The sequence below is a fragment of the Cherax quadricarinatus genome, chromosome 29, assembly GCF_038502225.1.
Source record: "Cherax quadricarinatus isolate ZL_2023a chromosome 29, ASM3850222v1, whole genome shotgun sequence".
In the NCBI taxonomy this organism is placed as follows: domain Eukaryota; kingdom Metazoa; phylum Arthropoda; class Malacostraca; order Decapoda; family Parastacidae; genus Cherax; species Cherax quadricarinatus.
The window spans coordinates 21053224-21081023 of record NC_091320.1 but is presented as its reverse complement, the minus strand read 5'-3'; the positions used below and the strand labels follow the sequence as shown (position 1 = coordinate 21081023).

Here is a 27800-nt window from a genome sequence, read left to right as displayed (position 1 = left end):
AGGTAGGTGGTAATGGTTGCCAATATGACTTTTTCAGAGCATAGTTTTAACTGCCCAGACAACTTATGTTCCGAGTAGGGAAATTAGATCTAACAAAAATGATCCCAAATGGATGAACACTTGATTAAAACATCTCACTGGTCAAAAGAGAGGCATATATTAGTGTATCAAAAGAGGGGATGGACAATTAAGAAATCAATATATTCAATTAGAGAGGGAAATAAAAAAGAGGAATAAGAAAAGCAAAAAGGGATTATGAGGCTAAAGTTGCAAGGGATTCGAAGACTAATCCAAAAAGGTTCTTTCAGGTATACAGAAGTAAGATTAGGGACAAGATAGCCCCACTTAAGAGTAACTCAGGTCAGATCATTGACTGATAAGGAAATGTGTGAATTTTTCAACACTTCCTGTCAGGAAGATACTAGCAAAATTCCAGAAATAATAAATTGTATAGAATAGGATGATAATAAACTATGCACGATTGGGGTAATTAGTGACATGGTCCTCAGACAAATAGAGAAATTAAAGCCTAGCAAATCCCCAGGCCCTGATGAATTGGTTGGAAAGGTTTTAAAGGAATGTAAATAGGAACTTAGCAAACCTTTGGCTAATCTTTTCAACACATTACTACAAATTGGCATAGTGCCAAACGAGTGGAAAATGGCAAATGTAATACCTATTTACAAGGCAGGTGACAGGTCCTTAGCTTCAAACTATAGACCATTAAGCCTTATCTCCACAGTGGGAAAATTTATGGAATCAATAATTGCCGAGGCAATGCGTAGCCATCTTGAAAGGCATAAATTGATTAATGAATCTCAGCACGGTTTTACAAAGGGGAGTTCCTGCCTCATGAATTTACTTTTTTTACTAAGGTATTTGAGGAGTTAGATCATGGTAATGAATATGATATTGTGTATATGGACTTCAGTAAGACTTTTGATAGAGTTCCACATCAGAGGCTGCTGAGGAAACTTAAGGTACACGGAATAGGAGAAATTTTTTCCTGGGTAGAGGCATTTTTGACAAATAAGCAGCAGAGAGTTTGCATAAATGGGGAGAAATCAGAATGGGGGCGCATCACAAGCAGTGTTCCACAGGGGTCAGCGTTGGGCCTTTTGTTGTTCACAATTTACATAAATGACATAGATTAGGGAATAAATAGCAACATAAGCAAGTTTGCTGATGACACCAAAATAGGCCATCCAGTTCACTCTGACGAGGACATTAGAGCACTCCAGGATGATTTAAATAGGTTGATGCAGTGGTTGGAGAAGTGGCAGATGCAGTTTAATATAGACAGATACAAAGTTCTAAGTGTTGGACAGGTAAATAACTATGCCACATATAAACTAAATGTAGATCTTAATATTACTGATTGTGGAAAGGAATTAGGAACCCTGGTTAGCAGTAATCTGAAACCAAGACAGCAGTGCATAAGTGTTTGCAATAAAGCTAACAGAATCCTTGGCTTCATATCAAAAAGTATAAATAATAGAAGTCCTCCATGGAAATACTACAGTGGGCCCCCGACTTTCAATGTCCTCAGCCTACAATAAAACTGACTTACGTTGCTTGTCAGCATGAAAATCATTCGTCCCATGTGTCCACGTGTCCATCTGGCCTGAGCACGCCTCAGTTGCCCTGCCGTCAGGTAGTGTGCCAATGTTTACAAGCCAGTGCGGTCACTTCCACGCATACATTCGGAACATTTTGTATTATTCCAGTGTTTTTAGTACTTGTAACTGCTAAATAAGCCACCATGGTCCTTATGGAAGGGGATTTCCCTTCTAAAAATTATACACCTCCATCATCTCCCCTCCTCCCATCCCATCACTCGTCACCACATCTTCAATAAAGGTAAGTGTCATTTATTTTTCATTACACAATACATGCATATATTGTGCATGTATCCTTCTGTTTGCATATAGGAAAATATATGTTTCATGTGGTAAAAATATTTTTGTTCATACTTTTGGGTGTCTTGAACAGATTAATTTGATTTCCATTATTTCTTATGGGGAAAATTAATTCGACTTACGATAATTTCGTCTTACGATGAGCTCTGGAACGGATTAATATTGAAAGTCGGGGTCCACTATAAATGGTATAAAATACCGACACAATGGTATTGACAATGTTTTGCCCACACAGTGAACTTTATCAAGTCACAACCAGATCTGTTTCTGACTTGATAAAGTCCACTGTGTGGGCAAAACATTGTCAATAAAGGATCATATTATACTGCTTAGGTATTTTTATTTCCAACAGAAATCCTCAGGTTGTTTCATCTTCAATGTTTCATCAAGTCCTCAGGTTGTTCAACTCTATATATCTTCGGTTAGGTCTCATTAAGATTATGCTGCACAGTTTTTGGTCACCATATTACAGAATGGATATAAATGCGCTGGAAAACGTACAAAGGAGGATGACAAAGTTGATGCCATGTATCAGAAATCTTCCCTACAAGGATAGACTGTGGGCCCTAAATCTTCACTCTCTAGAAGGGCGTAGAATTAGGGGGGATATGATTGAGGTGTATAAATGGAGAAGAGAAATAAGTAAAGGGGATGTAAATAGCGTTCTAAAAATATCTAGCCTAGACAGGACTCGCAGCAATGGTTTCAAGTTGGAAAAATTCATATTCAGGAAGGATATAGGAAAGCACTGGTTTGGTAATATAGTTGTGGATGAGTGGAACAAACTCTCGAATACTGTCATAGAAGCTAAAACGTTATTACATGAGTGGGTGTGAGTGGGTGTGAGCTAGACTTGACTACCTTGTGCTAGTGGGTCTGATGCCGTTCCCCTTCCTTAAGTGGATGTGACCTGGCTAGGTGGGTCATTGCTAAGCTGGGGGGGTGACATGGATCTGCCTCACATGGGCCAGTAGGCCTGCTGCAGTGTTCTTTCTTTATCATGTTCTTACATTAAGGCCTTTATTCGGTAAATTAATAATCTATATCGTCAGCTGATTGTATTACCCTGTCTCGGTATTCTTGTATTTCCCTCCAGTTATCTTAATATTAAATCCCTTTCTCTTTGACCAAGTATACTGTTGTAATAAGTGTAAATAAATTGTAATTGAGAGTCCCGTACCTCGGTTGCTAGCGCACTCATCTCTAACTCTGAGGTCTGTGGTTCGATCCCCGGTACGGATGAAACATTAGGACGTGTTTCCTTAAGACACCTGCTGCCCATGTTCACCTTGCAGTAAAATAAGTACCTGAGTGTTAGTCGACAGCTGTGGGTCTCATCCTGGGGATAAAATTGATCTACATGAATGGTATACAATATCGACAAGATGAAAATTACACACATGTGCAACATCTGGGTAACTTTATTGTAGACGTTTTGCCATCCAGTGGCTTTATCAATACAGACTCTAGGACATAACTTGAAGACAGTAGAACTATATACAAAAAATGGGGTAATCAGTCCCTCAGCCTTAGAGTTGTCTGTGCTCCAGAATCTCCACAACTACGGTGCTCGTGCAACCAGGAGCCTTAATTCCTGCAATATTCAATCGATATTAGTGACCTGCCTGCACCTCAGAAATTCCTCTATCCAAGAGGGTGTGTATCCCCTAGTACAACTATGCAGACACGGACACTAGCTTCTAGACTGACAAGAGACGCTGGTACGTACTGGACATGCACTGCCAGCTGCACACAGGCCTACAGATCATCTCACTCACAATTTTCCCCAGACACTGGCCAGAAATCCTACGGAGAAGGTGGAGGTCTTGTCTTACTGTATGGGCCTGACGGAGGAGGTCATCTACAGTACATCGAGGTGCCTTTACCAGATTTCCCCAGGTCTCATATGTGAAGACATGTGGGGGGCGCCGTCTGCTGATCACGGCACGTCTTGTCCAGGTGGTGTATGGTCATAGAAGAACGAGCTGGTCCCTCCCAGACCCACGCCTCGTCATTCAAACTAGGGCTGCCAGTTCTCCCTAGCTAACTTAACCTAGTGTTTGCCTACATTATCGGCCTATTACTACCTATGTTAAGGTCTTAGATCTACATTATTATTATCTACAGTTGCCTCAATAATCCTATTATTAGTGTACTAACAGTAAACTACCTACTTCTTCCCTGAAGGGTAAATCTATAAATTAACAAGTGCCTACCATCCACATTTGACAATCCAGGAGAGAACGCTTTTGTTTGGGTGAGTTTAAGGGCCATCCAGCTCAGCCGTTCCATTACGGCCTTGCTGGGACCCCTTTGTATGCTGTATCTGTCCTGTGGAACTTTAGGGACCAAATAAATTTCCACATCCTCCCGCCGGCGAAGGTAGGCGCTAATTCTAGATCAAGTCTGCCTCCTGAAGGCCCTCCCAGTGGGCCCGGGACTTGAGCGCCGTTCGACGGGTTGTCCGACCACTCAGCTCGGTCAGCCTCTGGTCTAATTTCTCATGTCCCGGTCCCACCGTGTGGACCTCGAGAGGTAAAAACCACCCAGCCTTGTCTGGGTGGGTCGACACTACCAGGCCAAGAGGCCAGTATGCCCTGGGCACCTCGGATTCTACTAGCACCAGGTCCCCTTCACTTAGCATCATCTTATTTGCCTCGGGGTCTGCACCATAGAAATGTTCCTGTAGGGCTGTCAAGTAATCCCTGCGCCATACCTAGTTCCATTTGTCCTGGATGTTCACCAGTCTGTTGTGACTTCTGTGCAGTTCTTCATTGATGGGGGGACCATCTGGCCCATAATAATCCAGCTCCTTGGAAGACTGACTCAAAATTGCGGGAAAGGGCTCAATCCTCATTCCAAACGGCATGTGATTGGGGGTGAGAGCTTCCTGCTCGTCAATCCCATTTTGCACGTAGGTCAGAGGCCTGTTATTGACTCTTGCCTCTATCTCAGCTAACACTGTCCTCAGTTCATCAAAGCTCACTCTCCTGCTGTGCAAGACCTTCCGAATGCACCCTTTGACTGTGCCCACCATGCATTCATAGAATCCCCCTTGCCAAGGCGCTCTGGGAGCTATGAACCTTCACTCACACTCTATTCTCTTCAGGTATTCTCGCACTTCTCCGTTGTCCCTGATATTCCTGAAAACTTTATCGGCAGCTCTGAAGCTCGTGCCATTGTCTGAGATAATCAATCGCGGGCACGAGAATCTAGCTGTAAACCTCCTGAACAACTTCACAAAAGTCTCTGTCAACATATAATACGCCAACTCCAAATGCACAGCTCGAGTAGTGGCACAAGTAAACAGGCAGACATATACTTTCTGAGGGCCCACCCTATTGTCTCCTGGGTTCTTCAACGTGATAGCCCCAGTATAGTCTATTCCCACAGCCTCAAAGGGCCTGTCACTATGTACCCGCTCCTGAGGCAGCGGTGGTGGACCCGGGTACGGTAGGGTGATCCCATCGTACCGCCGGCAGACCGTGCAATTCTTTAGCACCCTTTTGATGGCAGCTCGGCCCTTCAGTACCCAGTAATTCTGACGTAGGCAGGTGAGGGTATCTCCAAATCCCCCATGTAAGGTCCTCTGATTGGCATCCTGTATCAACAGCTCTGACGCCCATCCCTCCTTTCCCAGTAACACGGGATGTTTGGCCCCATAGCTGAGCTCAGAGTTTTGTATTCTTCCCCTGCATCTTATTAGCCCAGCATGATCTAGGAACAATCCCAATGAGTGGACCAATTTACTGTTCCCTGAGTCGTCGTTGGACACACATCCTGATGCCACAACCTGCTGCCCTGTCGTCAGTACTTCCAGCACTCCTGGAAACCTCTCCCTTTGGTACTGCCTTATCCAATATTCTCTGGGACCCACAAGAGACAACTGTCGACCCTGGCTTACCTTGTCATGCAGCTTCCTCACAAATCGAAATACCATTTCCATGACTCCTATAAGTTTCCTCCAAGAGGAGTAGTGTCTGGGGTCAAGTAATTCAGTGTCGGGTTCCCCCACAAAGTGTACTATGCTGCTGGTTGTCTCCCCGAATTTCTGCTCCGGCCAGCAATCCTTTGCTGGCAACCAGTCTGGGCCATTGAACCAAATCTCGCTTTTACTCAGCTTTTTGTGTGTCACCCCTCAGCTTATCAGGTCAGCTGGGTTTAGATCTGTAGGCACGTACAGAATTGTCGATGTTGACTGTAGCTCCCATATCTCCTTTACCCAATTCCTGACATAGGGGAGCTTAGACCTGTCGTTCTGGACCCACTGTAAGGCCACCTCCGAGTCTGTCGATACATAGGTGTGTGTCACCCTCAGGTTACTGAACACCTCCTCTACGTACTTACCCAGTCTTGCTCCCAGCAACATCGCCGTGAGCTCTAGCTTTGGGATCAAGCAATCCTTCAGGGGTGTCACCCACGCACGACTGGTGGACAGACTGAACTGGTCCCTGGCCACCAAATACGCTACTGCCCCATAGGCCCTGGAGGAGGCATCACAGAAGACATGCAAGTCATAGTCCCACCCGGTGCACCCAATGGACCTGGGGAATGTGAACTCATGCAATTCTGCTAGATCTTTGCTAACCAGATCCCACTCCTGGCAGACTGTTTCTGGCAGTGGGTCGTTCCAACCTAGGTTCAGCTCCCAGGTCTGTTGCACTAGCATCCTCCCTCAAATGGTGATGGGTGTCAACAAACCCAAAGGATCGAAGGCAGTCTGCACTTTACTCAGCAAGGGCCTCCTGGTCAGCTTCCCTTCCCCATCAGGTTTCCTCTTTAGCCTAAGTCTGTCTTCCTTGATTTCCCACTCCAGTCCCAACACCGATGTTACCTCAGGTACTGAGTAGCCAGCATAGTCACGTTCCACCGTGCCCCGCAACGTTGGATTGTTTGTCACCCATTCTCTCAATGGCATGTTAGCCGAGAGCATCTCCTGATTAGACTCGGTAAATGTCCATCAACAGCCTTTCATCTGAGGTGGTACCTTGCATGTTGTCTACATAAAATAGGGTCTTCAGTAATTCTTTAAGCAGGCTGTTACAGTTCACAAGGTGGTAGTCTATGGTAGCCTGTAATAGGAATGGTGAACTAGTAGCACCAAACAACACTGCCCTGAATCTGTAGGTATCATATCCTCGCTTGGGCACCTCCCTGTTAGCTAACCACAAGAACCTTGTGTAGTCCCTGTCTTGTGGCTGCAACCCAATACGTAGGAAGGCTTTGCTAATATCTGCCACATAGGCATACTGTTCTGTCCTGAATCTCAACAACACATCTGCTAATTTCTGCGTCATGGAGGGCCCTGTGAGCAGACATTCGTTCAACGATGGCTCTCGGGGACTCACCTGTGAGCTGCAGTTGAAGACTACTCTGATGGGAGTGGTTACTGACTCCTTGGTGACTGCCATGTGTGGAAGATAATGGGTGTTTTCCCCAGGGCTGGCATTGGGCACTTTCTCAATGAACCCAAGGGCCAACTGTTCCTTAATAATATCATCATATTTCCCCACCAGACCCTTCTTGGTCAGGCTGTTCACCAATGAATTCAACTGACCCCATGCCTTCTTGAAATTAGTGGGCAGCGTTGGGTGTACCGGTTTCCATGGGAGTCGCACCCAGTACTGTCCGTCCCTGAACTGCGCATGGTTCAAGTAATCTCGATACATCTCTTCATGAACATTAAAATGGTATAAAATACCGACAGATTGTTAGGTAAGACACATATGCAACAGTTAGGCATCTTTATTTTGAAACGTTTCGCCTACACAGTAGGCTTCTTCAGTCGAGTACAGAAAAGTTGATAGAAGCAGAAGATACTTGAAGACGATGTAATCAGTCCATCACCCTTAAAGTTTTGAGGTGGTCAGTCCCTCAGTCTGGAGAAGAGCATTGTTCCGTTGTCTGAAACAATATGAAGTTGAAGTGACAGAATCGGGCCTTATATAGTGCCAGGAGGTGAGACGTGGGAGGGCAGGTCCTTCTCAAACCCAGCCGTTCTCACTAGTAGAGGTTGTCGAAGTAGATGGTCTGTACCAAGATACCCTTGTGTTGCAGTGTCTGACAGAATGAACATTAAAATGGTATAAAATACCGACAGATTGTTAGGTAAGACACATATGCAACAGTTAGGCATCTTTATTTTGAAACGTTTCAAAATAAAGATGCCTAACTGTTGCATATGTGTCTTACCTCACATCTCTTCATGTTCAGGGGGCAGCGGGTCACCCTTAATCCCTACTACATCCAGGTCCCATAGTTTATGGACCGGCTCACCGTCAGATATGCCAACTTGCGTCTCTGACAGGTCTTCGTGTACCCCAATCCGCATCACCAGTACAGCCTCTGTCGCTGTAATACCGGAGCCCTCCTTTCCCGGGGTCACAGGGAAGTGAGCTGGTACCCTGCCTCCTACGATGTACCCCGCTGGAGTCCTGTACAGACCAACACCCTCCTTGATAACTCTTCTCATGGACACGAACTCATCTATGTAATCTCCTCCTACCCAACTCCCTCAAATGTTTGACTGCTGTGGCCAGTCCCTTAGTGGTAATGATATTGGGCAGCCTCTTCACTATCAAGACTGAAATTTCCCATCGATGCCCGGCTAACCTGACCGTCACATTGACTACTGAATAAGATCTGCGTGGGACTTCCCCACCAAAACCTTTCACCTTCATGTCAACTTTACCACCTGTCTTCAGCTTCAACCTAATTGCTAGACTCTCTGTTATAAAGGATCTCTGTGCCCCACTGTCGAAGAACAAACGGGTCGTTTCAGACTTCTTCCCATTCGTAACCACCGCCATTATGGTGCGCAAGGCCACCGAACCTTGAAACTGCTCACCAGAACAAATTCCCTGTGCCGCACTCACCACACTCATCACTGCTTCCGACTCGTCTTTGCTCTCCGCCCTTTCTTGCGGTTTGCTCTCCTTAGCTTGTGCTGATCTGGTGTCATTAGGACACAGTGCACTGTGGTGCCTACCTTTCCGGCAGCCCCGACACTCATTGAGTTGGGCGCTACAGTCCCTGGCAAAATGTTCTCCACAACACTTGAAACAAAGTCTCAACTCCCTTAGTCGCTGAACCCTTTTGTGATAGGTGGTGAAGCTCGAGCACCCTGAACCAGCATGTTCTCCTTCACAAAATAAGCACTGTCTCATACTGGCCACTTTAGTGGCTTCTCCCTTGGCCCTGTGGGTGGAGGACTCGCCCTGGGCATAATACGTGCCGACCCTAGTAGGAGGTGGTTTAGGTCTATCTCTCGAATGTCTGGGGAAGTTGACCGACTTCTCCTTGGTAGGTAATTTCTCCCCCTGACCTACGCTCAGGTGAGATATGAGATCCCCTAACCCTACAATAATTTGTTTTATTGTGAACCTATTCGTCCGATATTTTAAGTGCAACTCATGCACTGTAGTGCTAGCCAGTTTCCTCTGAATCACCTGGCTAAGGACCCATTCTGAATCATCCTCATCATGCAAATCTCTGAAACTATTTGTCAAGCTCATAATTTCAATACGGAACTTCTCTAGGCTTTGACAGTCATGTCGGCAAGCCTCTAGATCCAACAACCGATAAAGTATGGCCACTTTTATCTCTTCAGTGTTGCCAAACATGTCTTCTAATTGGTCTTTGGCATGTTCGTAATTAGTGTCAGTAATCTGGTAGTGCCAGACCAAGTTTGAGCTGTGACCGCAAATACTGCAATTTGACGGCATCTGACAAATCATTCCTGTCATCTATCTGGGCTTTAAACTGATCCCAGAAAGCAATGTACTCAGTTAGGGTTTCGTCAAATGTCGGTAAATTCAACTGGGGCAACCTGGGCAACCTGGGCAACCTGGGCAACATATTGACAGGTGTGTGGCTGTTTGGGGTACCTGCGGTGTTCGACGCCACACTTGGAATACTAGCCTTTAATGTACTTAACTTATCTTTGTACGTATTCATCTCCTGATGACAATCTACATCATCCCAAGTGAATTCGTCCAGAGCCTGCCGAAGACTATCCTGGGCTTTATCATCCTCAATAGCCTGTAGCTCATATGCTGAGAATGCTTGTTCATAGGCTTCCCATATTTTCCCCAAATGCTTCAAGCAGTCTTGCAAATCATCGCAGTCTACGTTACTGCATTGGCAAGTAGCCTTGTACCTGTTACGCAGTCTGTTCAGATGTCCTTTGTATGCCGCTACTGATCGTTTTAATTTTGTTAACACTGAACCAGACTCTCCTGAACTCCCATCTGCCATTGTCGAAGTTTAATGAGGAGTGTGACACTAATTGTACTCTACCCAGTCCACCCCACAGCACGTCACGGTGTTAGGTAAGAATGAACGAGTCTCAAGGCTTCTCAACAAGCTTAACAATTCCCTTTGTTATATTGACTCTACTCTGATTTAAAATGTTCACTGTTAGCTCTCAAATCCCAATCAAATGTATCGATGTGAAAGCTTAACCTAGCAATTTCCTGTACAATGTCAGCAAATAATTACAGGACTTAACCTAGTCTCAGGTACAATTCACAAATCCCACATTAAAATGAGTCAAAGACAATGAAAATCACACAACAAAAAGTGCAGTATACAAATTAAAATCACTTGGTTAGCCCAAATAAATTCAACAATTCAACTTGTGAAACAGTAAATGGATAATGTATGTAAACAGCTTGGCCTAACTGACCAGCTTACTCAGTCTAGCCTGGATGGTTGGATAAGGTACATCCTAACCTAACTAGAGTGCTATAGCTTAATTAAACCTGGCTTTAGAACTCCCTGTAAATAATAACTAGGTTAAATCTGTCCTAGCTACTGTAACTGTTGTAAATATTGCACAAGCCTAGCCTAACTGTGGCTACCTTGCAAATCCACTGAAAGTAATTAACACACAAGTCTCTTACTCTGGATTACTTGTAATCACTATAAATAATTAAATTCACAAGCTTCTCTAGCCTACCTGGCCTGCCTGTAAATTACTGCAAATAACAACTTCTGTGTATAGTCAGCTTGGCCTAGCCTCTGTGTAACTCTGGGCCTAGGTGTGCTAACTTAACCTAACTCTGTTAAACTGGTTCCTAACTGTGGCCTAGCTATGTTAATTTTAACCTAGCTATTCCACATCACGGTTTTCAAAGGACCACTTTGTGAAAACTTGTCTGGACTGCCTCCAAGTGAGTTGCCTACCCTGGCAAGCTCTGTTGACACCGAGCTCTGAGGTCGGTACCTCAGCCTCACAAGTGGCTTATAGGACAGATTTTCACAAATGATTGATGTTGCAGGAAACTCGCCTGCATGCACGTATAAAGAACTAACTTGGTGTTGCAGCATATATCCTGATCTTCAACCTTCCTAAGCTTTGCCCCTTTGGACTTCCCCTCAGAAACCACGTGCAACCAGGAGCCTTAATTCCTGCAATATTCAATCGATATTAGTGACCTGCCTGCACCTCAGAAATTCCTATATCCAAGAGGGTGTGTATCCCCTAGTACAACTATGCAGACACGGACACTACCTTCTAGACTGACAAGAGACACTGGTACGTACTGGACATGCACTGCCAGCTGCACACAGGCCTACAAATCAACTCACTCACAATTTTCCCCAGACACTGGCCAGAAATCCTACGGAAAAGGTGGAGGTCTTGTCTTACTGTATGGGCCTGACGGAGGAGGTCATCTATGGTACATCGAGGTGCCTCTACCAGATTTCCCCAGGTCTCATATGTGAAGACACGTGGGGGGAGCCGTCTGCTGATCACTGCACGTCTTGTCCAGGTGGTGTATGGTCATAGAAGAACGAGCTGATCCCTCCCAGACCCACGCCTCGTCATTCAAACTAGGGCTGCCAGTTCTCCCTAGCTAACTTAACCTAGTGTTTGCCTACATTATCGGCCTATTACTACCTATGTTAAGGTCTTAGGTCTACATTATTATTATCTACAGTTGCCTCAATAATCCTATTATTAGTGTACTAACAGTAAACTACCTACTTCTTCCCTGAAGGGTAAATCTATAAATTAATAAGTGCCTACCATCCACATTCGACAATCCAGGAGAGAACGCTTTTGTTTGGGTGGGTTTAAGGGCCACCCAGCTCAGCCGTTCCATTGCGGCCTTGCTGGGACCCCTTTGTATGCCGTATCTGTCCTGTGGAACTTTAGGGACCAAATAAATTTCCACACATCTCATCTAAATAGTGGGTCCAATACTGGATGTTGTTTTTGCCTTAGATTTGGTATAAAAGAAGAAGTATTTTGAGTTTCTTTTAATTTCATTGATTGCTTTAAGTTCTTCCTGAGACTCTTGTCTCTTGTAAGATTAAGTTGAATATTTGCTATTTCTCTGACCAATGCCTCCCTTCGTATTTCAGATATACTGGTCCCTCTCAGCAGCTCTGTGATTCTTCGCCTTTGCCTGTATAGGAAGCATCTCCTTCTAGTTTGCATCTTCTCTTTCTTTTTCTTAATGGAATGTGCCTTGAGCAGACCTGAAGTGCCACAGAGTTAATTTTTTCTAGGCAAAGGTTTGGATCCATGTTGATTAGGATATCTTCCAGCTAGCAATAGGGAATAACATGACACCACTCCTAACAAAATTATAATCCTTCACTATAGCCAGGCTGCACTGAACATCTCCAAAGTACTCACGCAAGCCAACTCTAGAGTCGTCACCGCAACCAGCACCTGTATAAAAGATCTGAACAAGAATAATAATATATCTTTATTTACAACAAGTACATGTACATGGTATACAGGTCTAGCTGATATCAATGACATACTGCCATATAGAAAGCCCCTTGTTATGAAGAACATTTCGGGTAAATTAGGTCCTTGTCCCAGGATGTGACCCACACCAGTCGACTAACTCCCAGGTACCCATTTTACTGATAGGTTAACATAGACAACCGATGTAAAGAAACACGCCCAATGTTTCTACCCACACTGGGAATCGAACAGAGACCCTCGCCTTGTGAAGTGAGAGCTGTTAACGACCAGGCCACGGGGCACCGTGATTTACCCAATTCCCTGTGGAGGCTATGACAAGGTATACATCAGTGAAACAGCAAGAAGACTTAAAACAGGTCTCAGTGAACATATTAATTAAAATGGGTTTAGTTGGTAGTGGTGAATGATAAGACTTTGGAGCCTTCTTACTTTATTTGGGTTCTTCTACACAGGCAGTGTGCTATGGTGGCCCAGGCCCAGAGGGCCATGCCATGTTTGTTGTCTCTAGGCTGCCTGGTGGGAGAGTGAGTTAGGGTAAGTGTGGTGCGGGATGAGCTTGGTAGGCCCGTGCACTAACTCTTTCTAGTGGGGACTAAGAAAACTAAGTATGTAGGCTTACTGTCTACATTTTACTCGGCTGCATTACTCACAGTCGTCCTCGACCGTGTCAAGTGACTGAAAAAATCTCAGTCTCTCTCTTCCAAGAACAGGGCACAAACCATAAAATAAAAACATATATATACATGTGGACATGGACAGAAAAAAACTTCTTGCAGGGAGGGAAGAAAAAAAGTGGGGTGTGCTAAAACATCGTGGTCCAAGACAGTGAGCCTCGGTGGGCATCACTGTATGCCTTCCTGCATCTGGACAGATACTGCAGTGTATCACACCGGGAAACGTCACTGCTGCTGAGGTATGACGTATCTGGGTACAGTCTCGTCTGAAACGGTTGTCTGAAACGGTGAAGTAGTCATCGTGGAGTAGTCACTGGAGGGTTCGCTCAACCTGGGGGCACAACCTGCTGGTACCCTTGAGTGAGGCATCGTCAGAACTTGGCATCTAGGCATGACTTCATCTGGCAGTGACTCTGGAGGACATTTCTCGACTGGTATTGTTGTTGGGCAGTCACTGCAGGGAACTCGGCGCAGCACAACTTAGCAGTGCCGGCAAGAGTGAGTTGTAGCAGGGACAACTCAGGCACATCATCTGGGAGTCATAACAGCTTACACCGAAACTGGAGTGAGCGGCTAGTAGTCAAAGTGACATCGTACTTCATGCATGCTGCTCACTGAAGCTATGACAAGAGCCAGACAATCGCCTGCTGACAGGGCTACTGCAGCTTGACGATGTCATCCTCTCAATCATAGCGGGAGTCGGAGCAGAGGTTAGTCTGAGCATCCCCAGACTGGTTTCTACTCACAACTGTACTCTGATGGTCAGGAGGTGGAGTGATACGAGTCTCAACAGAGTCGTAGCAGGTCGACTCAGGCATTCTGTCTTCGAGCAGCGAGCATAAGAACTATCCTTACACGGGGGTTTTGCCTGGACTGACTAATGTCAGTTATTGAACAATCACAACAGGGTGACAGGTAACACGAGGGTGCTAACAATGGTGTGGGTTCAGGCCACACTGTGGTCTACACACTCATCTGGGCCCAGACCATTTCATCAGGGACACACGTAAATTTTCACACCTACACTGCACATGCGGTTACTACATGGCTTGTACTAGCAAATGATGCTTTTCTGTGCAGTAATCGACACTACGGCATTCACGAACATGTGAGAACACTAGAAAGGAACACTGAGAGGAATTAACACGTGATATATCTTCTCTCAATCATTCTGGACAATACTGAATACAAATTGCTCACTATGAAACTAAAACACTGTCGATGTGACATGTGATGTCAGGCATGACATCGTGAGTGATGTGGGATGGCATGGCAAGGTGATGTCGGGGCAGACATCCAGGGTGATGTCGCAAGGTGACGTAGGGCAGACGTTGTTAGGTGACGTCAGGCAGACGTCCTGGGTGGCATTGCGAGGTTGTGTCAGGCAGCATAGTGACATCACGAGGTAATGTCAGGCAGCAGTGATGTCGGGAGTATAGTGACATCAAGGGTGACATCAGGGAACGGTGTCATTGGGTGACATCGTGGGTGACGTCCTGGAGTGACTTTGGGCAGCATGGTGACATCGCTAGGTGACGGGGGTGACATCAGGCAGCCGTGACGTCGGGAGCATAGTGACATCGCAAGGTAGTGTCAGGCAGCAGACAACACGTGACTTTGCACATCTGGCTTTGTAACCCACATGGCTCACTTTACATGGCTTTTAGAGCCACACGGCTCACAGATCCATGTGGCCTTATCCACATGTGGCTTCGTGATCCACACGGCTTCGAGTGACCTCCTCAGGCACTATATATACAACTCTGGCGATAATTCACACTGAATTCACAGAGAAAACAGCAGAGAGGGCAAGAGTAATGTATAGTGGTGGAGTGTTATGGTAAGAGCATGATGAGGAAGGATCTGGCTGCTTCCTTCTCACCCCACATACCCACATCGAGATACTACTGCACTGGATGTAGAAAACACTGCAAAACTCACCTTTAGCTTGCTGAAATAGCTGTGCTGAGCTGAAACAACAATAGTAATGAACAGATGGTGCTGAGCACATGACCGAGAACAGTGTGGTATGCTGTGGAGTCGCAGTGGATGTGGAAAATAATTTCCCAATATTATGCTGTGTAAATAAACCTGATTAAAAGTGTATTTTTAAAAGAAGAGAATGGAGCCGACAGGGAGGCTCTGCACCTGCGCAGAGAGCTCTCACCATTGTTGCTTGAATTGAGTAACAGACGTTAGTGAAAACAATGTGAAGAATTATCATACTCTAGAGGTTAAAATTGGGCTGACACCTCTTGTGGAAATTTATTTGGTCCCTAAAGTTCCACAGGACAGATACAGCATGGCCGTAATGGGACGACTGAGCTGGCTGGCCCTTAATCCCTCCCAAACAAACAGCATTCTCTCTATTTTGGCGTGGATTGTTGGTAGGCATTTATTTAATTTATAGATTTACCCTTCAGGGAAGGAGTAGGTAGTTTTACTGTTAGTACACTAATATTAGGTTTACTAAGGCAACTGTAGATAATAATAATGTAGACCTAAGACCTTAACATAGGTAGTAATAGGCCGATAATGTAGGCAAACACTAGGTTAAGTTAGCTAGGGAGAACTGGCAGCCCTAGCTTGAATGATGAGGCACGGGTCTCAAAGACACAATAGCGTCCTTCTTAAGACAGACACCAACTGGACAAGACGTGCCGTGATCAGCAGACGGCGCCCCCCACGTGTCTTCACATTTGAGACCTGGGGAAATCTGGTAGAGGCACCTCGATGTACCGTAGATGACCTCCGTCAGGCCCATACAGTAAGACAAGACCTCCACTATATCTCGTAGATTTCTGGCCAGTGTCTGGGGAGATTGTGAGTGAGTTGATCTGTGGGCCTGTGTTGCAGCTGGCAGAGCATGCCCAGTAAGTACCAGTGTCTCAAGGCAGTCTGGAAGCTAGTGTCCGTGTCTGCATAGTTATACTAGGGGATACTTACCCTCTTGGATATAGGAATTTCTGAGGTGCAGGCAGGTCACTAATAATGATTGAATATTGCAGGAATTAAGGCTCCCGGTTGCACATGGTTTCTGAGGGGAAGTCCAGAGGGGGCTAAGGCTAAGCTTAGGGAAGTTGAAGATCAGGATATATGCTGCAACATCAAGTAAGTTAGTCCTCTATACGTGCATGCAGGCGAATTTCCTGCAACATCAATCATTTGTGAAAATCTGTCCTATAAGCCACTTGTGAGGCTGAGGTACCCACCTCAGAGCTCGGTGTCAACAGAGTTTGCCAGGGTAGGTGACTCACTTGGAGGCAGTCCACACAAATTTTCACACCTCTCAAATAGGAGGCAAAATTGTTGGATGTGCATTCCTGCATAACTTGAGATATCACACGACTGGACAAGACAACTCCAGGGACCTCAGATAAGCTATCTAGATTTGTGTTATAATTCTGGCCAGTATTTTCATAAATTTAGTTAGTGAGGTTTTCTGAGTATGATACACCTTGATCTCCAGTCAAATTGGTGAGTGATTTTAAGATATTCTCCTTCTGTTATGTAAATGTGTATATATATAATCCTTTATTAATTTTAATATACAGTTCACAAATTTATATATTTACCAGAATTCCTGGTGATACATATTTCATTTGTAATTAATAGGTCTAGAGCAACTTGTGGATAAGACAGCTGTAGGTATCGAAGGGGCACATTTTTGCTACCTAGGTGTCCCAAATTCCTACTTGTCTATGTAACTGATAAATAATAATTATTTTTGTTATCATTTACTGTTATGTCCATAATGAGTTACATTCAGATAAATGTAATTTTCCACAGTGGATGCTACTAAGATTCTCGAAGAAATTCGCCAAATTTTGGCCTGGATCCTGCTTGTACTTGTGTTTGGATGCTGAGACTTGCTGACACGACATCAGGATAACTCGTAGAGAAACGGATGCTGCTTGTATTAGGCGATAAAGGAGTGACAACATCATGTTTTCATATCTAGATTTACCTGGAGAGGGTTTCAGGGGTCAACGCCCCCATGGGTCAGTCTGAGACCAGGCCTCGTGCTGGATCAGGGTCTGATCAACCTGGCTGTTACTGTTGGCTGCACGCAAACTGACGTGCAAACCACAGCCTGGCTGGTCACGTGCTGACTTTAGGTGCCTGTCAAACGCCGTCTTGAAGACAGCCAAGGGTCTATTGGTAATCCACCTTATGTATGTTAGGAGGCAGTTGAACAGTCTTGGGCCCCAGACACTTATTGTGTTGTCTGTCATTGTACTCGTGCCGCCCCTGCTTTTCATTGGGGGAATGTTGCATCTCCTGCCGAGTCTTCTATTTAACATCTTTACCAGAAGATATCAGAAACACGGCTGGAACAAGTGTAGAAGCCTTCAAGAGGAAACTGGACAAGTGTCTTCACCAGGTGCCAGATCAACCAGGCTGTGATGGATATGTGGGGCAGTGGGCCTCCAGCAGCAACAGCCTGGTTGACCAGGCAAGCACCAGACGAGCCTGGCCCATGGACGGGCTCCGAGAGTAGTCAAACTCTCGAAGCTCTTCAGAGGTATATCAAAGGTATAAAGTTACGTACATAACTCACCAGCTTACCATGAAGAACTATTAACATGTTGTTCTGTGGTTACAGAGCCAGTGAGTCAAATAAAACAAACAACTATTACTATCAGCTATCCTTGATGAGTAGAATGATCAATCACATATGTGCTGACTATAGAATTCAGACCAACCTAGAGACTGAGAAAATGGGTTGCCAGCTGTAGAGGTATCCGTCAGGTAGAGAGAACAAATGAGAGGTAGATAGGTAAGATTTGTCAGGGAACAGGGCAAGTGTTTCGACCCGGGTCTTAGTCATATGATAACCCATAGCTGGAGCTTTTGGTCAGCTGACTGAGGCCTTACGCTAGCTTACCAGTCCAACCCTTTAAAAATTATGGTTATGATTATAACCATTTTTTGTCAGTAGAACAAGTGAGAGGGTTTGACGATAGCAATTCTGGCAGGCACCTGGCGGTACAGTTGGGAAGGTGGGGGATAATGCTGGATGGCTCTAACTTTACAAAATGGGATATAGAAAAATTACTGAGCAGAAAAGTTAAAGATATTCTCAGACGTCAGGTGTTCAACACACACTGAGACACTCTGGCTGCGGCCAGAGTGCCAGGAATGGCTCAAATGGAGCAACAGTTCTTTTGAGTGCGTGATGAATGGTTTAAAAAACTGACAAGTTGAAGATTGAGACACTTATGCAACATATGGGAATCTTTATTCAGGAAACGTTTCACCACACAGTGGCTTCATCAGTCCAATACAAAGCAGAAAGGTGTAAGTAGAGGAGTTTGAGGTTGTCAGTCCCTTAGCCTGGAGTCAATGTGTTCATTCCATCAATCTTGTAGAATGTACAGCATAGGGCCGTAGACGTGGCTTATATACTGTAGTCAGGTGAGGCGAAGCAGGAGGAGGCAGGGTCATAGTGGAACCATCCACTAGTCGAAGTAGGTCTTCGTTCAAAGGTTGGACAAGTGTTGAAGAATTCTTTGTAACAAGATCCCATGATGCTGCAGTGTCTGACAGTTGTGATGAATGATTTGAAAAACCGACAAGTTGAAGATTGAGACACTTATGCAACAACTTATGCAACAGTTCTTTTGAGAGTTGAAACAGCAAAAACACCGGCTCTGACACCACTTGAACCCAAGATGTGCTGTACCCCACCTACAGGGCGTCGACGACGATTGTAGCTAAGTGCTACACCACTTCTACTGCAGAAGACTCACCGTGCAGTTGTCATAGGGCTTTAAGCGGTACTCCACTTGACCTGAAAAACATTCACCTTGTCCCTGCCATAGGGTTGTAAATGGTACATCCCTTGTTCAAACTCCGACACTCCCTCGGGAGTCACTGTCGGCTCACCACGTGGAGAAGACCTGGGCCAGGACGTCCTTGCGAACCTACCTGACCATGAACCTGAACCTGTACAGTTTGTAACGGCCTGACAAAGCTCCTAAAGACGGAAACGTTGACACAATAAAATGTCACAATAGTTGCACAGGTGTCCTTGTACCTAATACGTGTTAAGAGTTGTTGATGCTGTGATAGAACTGTTAATGTTATGTTAGGACTGTTTAATGTTGTTTTAGAATCGTTGATGTTTTGTGTTAGGACTGTTGATGTGTTAGGACTTTTGATGATGTGTTAGAATTGTTGGTGTGTTAGAAATGTTGATGCTGTGATAGATCAGTGAGGTGATAACTGTGGGAACTTGGTGAGAATCTTACTCTGGCAATCACTGGATACCTGGAGTATACCTGAAGAGGGTTTCGGGGATCAACGCCCCAGCTGCCCAATCCGTGACCAGGCCTCGTGGTGAATCAGGGCCTGATCAACCAGTCTGTTACTGCTGGCCGCACGTAGTCCAACATACAAACCACAGCCCAGCTAATTCGGCACTGACTTTAAGTATCTGTCCAGCTCCCTCTTGAAGGTAGTCAGGGGCCTATTGGTAAATCCCCTTATGCATGGTGGGAGGCTGTTGAACAGTCTTGGGCCCTGGACTCTTAGCCTATTGTGTTTTCTTTTAGTGCACCAATGGTGCCCCTACTTGTCACTGGGGGTATTTTACACTCCCCCTGCCCAGTCTTTTGCTTTCGTAGGGAGTGATTTCTGTGTGCAGATAAGATAAGATAAGATAAGATAAGATTTTGTTCGGATTTTTAACCCCGGAGGGTTAGCCACCCAGGATAACCCAAGAAAGTCAGTGCGTCATCGAGGACTGTCTAACTTATTTCCATTGGGGTCCTTAATCTTGTCCCCCAGGATGCGTACCACACCAGTCGACTAACACCCAGGTACCTATTTGCTGCTAGGTGAACAGGACAACAGGTGTAAGGAAACGTGTCGGAATTTCCACCCGCCGGGAATCGAACCCGGGCCCTCCGTGTGTGAAGCGGGAGCTTTAGCCACCAGACCACCGGGCCACCACCAGATTAGGGACCATTCCTTCTAGGATTTTCCAAGTGTAGATTATGATGTATCTTGCCTGTGCTCCAATGAGTACAAGTTAAGTGCTTCCAAGCGTTGCCAGTAGTTAAGGTGTTTAACCCTTAAACGGTCCAAACAGATCGACGTTCAAATTCGTAGTGCTACAAAAGTAGATCTACTTTTTTCTACATATTTTCAAATATAACAACAAAAAAATGTAGATAAAAGTGTTTTTACACGTTTTCAAATGTAAAACAAAAAAGATCTACATTTTTTTACATACTTTCAGATGTTGAATAAATGTATATATACGTTTGGATCGTTTAAGGGTTAATGGAACTTATATGTGCAGTAAAGGTTCTAGATCTGCAATTTCACCTGCTTTGAATGGAGATGTTAATGTACAGCAGTATTCCAGCCTTAAGAGAACAAGTGATTCATAAAGGATCATCATTGGCTTGGCATCTCTTGTTTTGAACGTTCTCATTATCCATCCTATCATTTTCATCGCAGTTGTGATAGTGGCACTGTTGCGATCTTTGAAGGTGAGATCCTCAGACATTACTACTCCCAGGTCTTTCACATTACTTTTCTGCTCTGTTGTACGATTAGAGTTTGTAGTATACTTAATTCTAGTTTAAACCTCCTCCAGTTTTTCATAATGGAGTAGTTGGAATTTGTGTTCATTGAACATCATATTGCTTTCCGTTGCCCATTGGAAAACTTGGTTTATATCTTCTTGGAGGTTAATCATGTCCTCAATAGATGACAGTCTCATGCAGATCCTAGTATTGTCTGCAAGGCTGACATGGTGCTGTGGTTTACATCTCTGTCTATGTTTGATATAAGGATGGGGAACAGGATAGGGACGAGTACTGTGCCTTGTGGAACATAGCTCTTCACTATGGCAACTTCCGATTTAACTCTGTTTACCACTACTCTTTGTGCTCATTGGTTAGAAAGTTGAAGATCCATCTGCCCACTTTGCCAGTTATCCCTTTACCACACATTTTGTGCGCTATTACACTATGATCGCACTTGTCAAAGGCTTTTTTGGAAAATCTGTGTATATTACATCTGCATTCTGTTTGTCTTCCAGTGTATCCAAGACCATATCACAGTGATCCAGCAGTTTAGAGGGAGGCAGGAGCGACCTGCTCAGAGCCCATGTTGCCCTGGCTTGTGCAGTTTTTGGAAATCCAAGTGGTTTTCAATAATGTTTCTTAGTACTTATTCAAAGGTTTTATGATGTGGGAAGTTAAAGTTATTGGTCTATAGTTCTTAGCTAATGCTTTGCTGCCACCTTTGTGGAGTGGGGCTATATCTGTTCTTTTTAGTGGCTGGAATTTTACCCATATCTGTGCTCCTCCTCCATAGCATACTTAGGGCATGCAAAAAGGGTTTCTTGCAGTTCTTAACCCTTTGAGGGTCGACAGGCCCTCTCCAAAACTCGTTCTCAGGGTCGGCCAAATTTAAAAAAAAAATTATTTTCTCTTATGAAAAGATAGAGAATCTTTTCCCGATCATAAGGACACCAAAAGTTTGAAATTTGATGGAAAACTTACGGAATTACGCTCTCGCAAAGTTAGCGGTCTCGGTGATGTTGGCGCATCGGCGATTTTGCCCACTTTGAGCCCCATTTTCGGCCAATTCCACTGTACTAGTCGACAAAAAAACATGAATATTTCGCTAGAACTCCATTTTTTCTATCGAATGGGTGCAAGAAACCACCCATTTATGAAATTCAACTATCCAGTACATTGGTCAGAATTTAACAATTTTGCCAATTTCACACAAATTTCAAAAGATGCCAATTTCCGAATAGGGTCCAGAATAAACAAGAAAGACATTCCTGGCACTAAAATGACATTACCTCTGGTCATTAGTCACGTCTCAAGGCCCCTCTTATATTCTTTTGCTTTCCACTTTGAATTTTTATTCTCACAAAAAATATAAGATTTACTGTTATGCAGACTGTTGCATTAATGTAAAAAATGGTATAAATATTATTGGTGCACTTGTGAAAGAATATTAGACTCACCAGTTGACGTGTATTGCACGCTTGGCACGATTTGTTTACTTTTGAAATTTGGTAAAAATCGAACATTTCTGCTACTTTGAGCTCAATTTCAAGGTACCTTTCATTGTAAAACCAGTCAAAATCATCTCAATTTCTGTAATATGTCTTCCATTCTATAAAATGAGACCAAGAAAACTAGAATACAACAATAAATACCATACGAAAATACAGTGCAAAGTCGCTGTTTTATTACAAAAAAATGGTCAAAGTTTTTTTTTTTTCTCATTATGCACTGTGTGCTGCAGGATTTTTTTTAGACTGTGCACACTGACCACATAGACCCATTCTTTCATATGAAGGCATACCAGCTTTCTCCCACTAGATTTGAGGGCGCTAGAATTTAGGCGTACTAGTACGTCAAAAACCCTGGGTCATAAGCCGTACTAGTATGTCCGAAACCCTCAAAGGGTTAATGAACACAGAGTTCCACGAGTATGGGTCTGGGGCTGAGTGCATGGGCATGTCATTGGTTTTCTCATAGTCCAGTGGAGTTATGGTAATGCCAGAAATCTGGCATACATTGACGGCGTCTTGAGGCTCATTTAATGAAAAAATTATTTGAATTGTCTATCTTTAGACTGATTACTGGCTCGCTACACAAAGAGTTGTATTGCAATTTCAGTATCTCACTCATTTCTTTGTTGTCATCTGTGTAAGTCCCATCCTGTCTGAGCAAGGGCCCGATACCAGATGTGGTTTTTGCATTGTTTTTTGCACATGGAAAGAATTATTTCAAATTTCTTTCAGTTTCGGTAGTTGCTTTTAGCTCCTTCTGCCTCTCATGGATCCTGTATGAATCCTCTAACTTAAGCTTGATACTTTCCATTTCCTTGGTCAGCCCTTTCTTCCGTGTTTATTGGTTATCCACGTTATGTATGCTGGGAGGCAGTTGAACAGTCTTGGGCCCCTGACACTTATTGTGTTGTCTCTTACCATACTGTTGACACTGTTGACACAGGTAACACAAGACTCCAAGTCATGTTCTCGCAAGTGTACTCCTAGGCCATACTTCTTTAGGAGGTTAACTGTCTTGCTGGAAATTCTTGTCTCTGCACAAACTTACTTGTATTGTGGAGTCTTTACTAACTAGAAATTCCCTGATTCTGCTGAGGCTATCTAGACTTCTAATGACCTCTCTTTCTCTCCAACATGCCGCATGCACAGAAGAAATGGTTCCTGCAAGATGTTAGAATGTTAGTAGTGACCCCAGTATACACTTTAGGGGTCCCTGAAATCTTCGGGGATTTTCATTGACTAATATTTATGTACACAAAGCGTTACTGGCTTCTGGCCTAATATTCAAAGGGGGTTGTTACTCAGCAATCTTGGCTGCTAGTTAGCGTTCCCCAAAATACCGTTGGTAGACAAATACTAAATTGAATACAGGAAATTGTCTCACTATACGAGCCTGGTGGAAGAGACCAAATATCCACAATACGTTGGGAAGCCTCTTCTGCTTATACTCTCTGGTGCCCAAGCAGAATATTTTGTAGATAGCGTGGGCTGCTGAACTTGGAGCTCCTTTGAGTTGTTATCCCAACTACTGTTGTTACCAAAAGAGAGAGGCAGGGCTCTGGAAGTCTCTACTTCTCTTTGCTTGTACAAGAAATGCTAGCTGCCTCTATGTGTCTAATCTCACTTCCTAATACTATAACAGAATATTAATGTCTAATGCTACGTTATTAGTTCTAATATTATTTACTAACAATTTAAGCCTACCTAATTCATCATTAAGGTCTACACCTATCAATTTGTATATTAATATAACTATTCCATTAAGACACCTGCTGTTCCTGTTCACCTGTCAGTAAAATAGGTACCAGGGTGTTAGTTGATAGGTGTGGGTCGCATCCTGGGACAAAATTGGCCTAATTTGCCCTAAATGCTCTGTATAACAAGCAGCTTTCTATATAGTAGTATGTCACTGATGTTAGCTAGGCCTGTATACCTTGTACATGTACAGTGGACCCCCGCATAACGATGGCATCACATAGCGATTATTTCGCATACCGCTTACTTTAATTGTAAAAATTTTGCCTCACATACCGCTTAAAAACCCGCTTACCGATTTTCGTCCGAGACGCGTCCAATGTGCGGCCTGAGCCACGCTCACATGTTCCGCCGGTGGCATTGTTTACCAGCCAGCCTCCGCGGTAACATCCAAGCATACAATCGGAATATTTCGTATTATTACAGTGTTTTCGGTGCTTTTTCTGGAAAATAAGTGACCATGGGCCCCAAGAAAGCTTCTAGTGCCAACCCTACAGCAATAAGGGTGAGAATTACAATAGAGATGAAGAAAAAGATCATTGATAAGTATGAAAGTGGAGTGCATGTCTCCGAGCTGGCCAGGTTGTATAATAAACCCCAATCAACCATCGCTACTATTGGTGGTACAGCTGCTGCTGCTGCTGCACTGTCAGCTGCTGCTGCTGCTGCACTGTCAGCTGCTGCTGCTGCTGCACTGTCAGCTGCTGCTGCTGCTGTAGCACCGTTGTTGGTGTGGCTTATTGAGAATACCAAGAAACAATTAACCCCAGAGGATTTGCCACCCAGGATAACCCAAAAAAGTCAGTGTCATCGAAGACTGTCTAACTTATTTCCATTGGGGTCCTTAATCTTGTCTCCCAGGATGCAACCCACACAAGTCGACTAACACCCAGGTGAACAGGGAAAAATGCCTGGAACTAGTGCTCATATTGGTGAATTTAAAGCCAGCAAAGGTTGGTTTGAGAGATTTAAGAATCGTAGTGGCATACACAGTGTGATAAGGCCTGTTCTGGAAGAAAATGCCAAACAGGACCTACAGTACTCAGGAGGAAAAGGCACTCCCAGGACACAGTGTCTCATCAGTCATTGCTGCATCTTCAATAAAGGTAAGTGTCATTTATTCTTCATTTAGTAGACTAGTACATGCACAATATATACTGTGCATGTACTACTCTACTATTGTGCATGTATCCTTCTCTTTGTGTGTGGGAAAATGTATATTTCATGTGGTAAAATTTTTTTTTTCATACTTTTGGGTGTCTTGCACGGATTAATTTGATTTCCATTATTTCTTATGGGGAAAATTCATTCACATAGCGATTATTTCGCATAACAATTACCCCTCTTGCACGGATTAAAATCGTTAACCGGGGGTCCACTGTACTTGTAGAAATACTTTACTCCCTATTATTCTTATTTTTACGTATTTCTTTCTTCATTTTCTTACATAGAGGTTTTTTGTTAGTGGGCTGTTAGGGTACTGTGACCGCGTCCCTAAAATATTATGAACTCGACTCTGGAATTTTTTTGGTACAAATAAATTTCCATAATAACTCTTGATAACTCTTACTTGACACATTGAGGAGATAACTCTTGAATGAGTCAACAGTGGGATAACTACAGTATTTTCATCTTTTATTTCTCTGCCATAAATGCTGTGCATGCTATGGGATTTCCATCAAATTGAAACAGCTGTGTATAATACTGTACTTTTAGAAATGAATTGTTTGTGTTATAAATACAATAGGCCTACTTTTATTTCGTTCAACTGTAGTTTGCTAAACTCACAAACTAGTATTTAGTCACTTAGTATTTAGTCAACTTACTCCATAATTTGTAATAATTTAGGGTTAAGAATTAATCTAAGTCTGCCCGAAATGCCTAACCATGCTAGGTGTCCTAGTGGCCCCCTCTGTAATTAGTATTTTATTACATGTAAACCACACAATAACCAAAATCTGTAAACCCCACATTGTAATCCTTATAGAGAATAAACTTGATTGATTGATTGATTGATTGAAAATTATTCATACACGAACAAGTGTGCATGAATAAGGCTCACCTGTGCACAGATAATGCACACCTGTGCACTAATTTTGCATATTTGTGACACCTTTATACATATACTGTTGTGAGAAATGAATGGCACATTCTTCCATAAGTGTTTACAAATATACAAAATCGCCCAGGATTCCATTGTGTTTTATTTAATTACATCAATTATTTTATCAGAAGTCTGGTTATAGTGTTTTTTGACATAGTAGTATTTAATTCTCTAATTTTCCGTGGAAACTTCTTCACTGTTTTGTTTAATTACATTAATTATCAGAAATTTGTAGTTTTAGTGATTTTTTGTCATATTTAATTCTATATTTGTTCAGTTTTTTATATTCTTTTCTATTATTCTTGAATACTAAATTTTTTTTTTTTTTATATTCCAGACAAATGATGTTAATGGCACCCTGAGTTGGGATCTGCACTTTTGGCTGGGCTCAGAGACTTCCCAGGTGAGTTTAGTAACTCAGCTAATACACATAACTTAAATCAGTAAACCCTTCTTTTAATAAACTTCAGAAATGCACAACGAAATTTGCTGGGTCAGTTGATTTGGAAATAACAGACAAAGTTTGTTGGTTACAGTCATGGCTAAACAGTTTCAACTCTATCCACCACATTTATCGGTACCGGCCACTGTCTCCTCACCCAATGTTCGTTCGTCGATAATTTGTTATTCTCATAATCAATCGGCAACCATTACTGATTAATGACTATTTTTTCAGCAGGAATATTTCAAAACATGTTTGCTTGCTCTGTTTTCAAATTAATACCACCCATTATGGTTTTAGTAATCCACACTACATGATCAGATCATATATAATAATAACAGTGAAAATAACAATGTTATCTAGCACATCAAAATAGCTCAGGATCACACCCTGAATTCTAATGCTCCTGAATCCGTTTGCGCCTGGAGATCAACAGCAGCAAACCATCTAAAAAAAACAGTAATCCAGCAAAAAGCCGCAGTAAGAATTATAATGCAATCCACTACTAGGAAACCCCCCCTTCCCCCACTCTTCAAAGACCTAAACTTACTGTACAGAACATCCACACCTACTACTGTGCAACCTACATTTACAGAGCCATAAATTCCAATATTAACCCTGAACTAAAACACTTTCTTGATAATTGTGACAGGACCCATACGCACAGTACCAGACACAAAAATCTCTGTGACATTCCCCGCGTCCGGCTAAATCCATACAAAAATTCAATGTATGTACATAAAAGGGCCTAAAATCTGGAACTCCCTGCCTGAAAACTCTAGAACTGCAGACTCAACGACCATTTTCGAAACTACCGTTAAAAAAAATCTTATCTCCCTAACACACCCCATCATCAGCTAACTATGTGAAAACCGTCTAATCTCTTATTCGTATCATGTACACATCCAAAACAAAATAGACTTACTTTCGATATTTGTGATTCCCCCTAATTTACACTTACACTCGCCCAAATGACTGTAAACATAAAATCCATTGCCTAATAAATCTTAAGCTAGTCCTAAGTTTGCCTGAGATACTCTATTATATGAGCTTTAATAGAAACTGTGTATCATGCCAAGACAAAACCATTCTCATTACTAAATTTACAAATTGTTATATTCATATGTT

The 27800-nt window shown here is 43.4% G+C and overlaps 1 protein-coding gene across 5 annotated transcripts in view; it reads left to right on the top strand.

Annotated features, from left to right (window-relative positions):
- Gel (Gelsolin) overlaps nt 1–27800 on the top strand; it is a 534558-nt gene that overhangs the window by 341623 nt on the left and 165135 nt on the right. For all 5 annotated transcript variants that reach the window (XR_008407326.2, XM_053779357.2, XM_053779356.2 and 2 more), the window contains exon 3: nt 26568–26633. Coding sequence is in view for 4 of the 5 variants with exons in the window: in XM_053779357.2 (XP_053635332.1) it covers nt 26568–26633 (66 nt within the window). In the remaining variant the exon portion in view is untranslated. The remainder of the gene's footprint in view (nt 1–26567; nt 26634–27800) is intronic.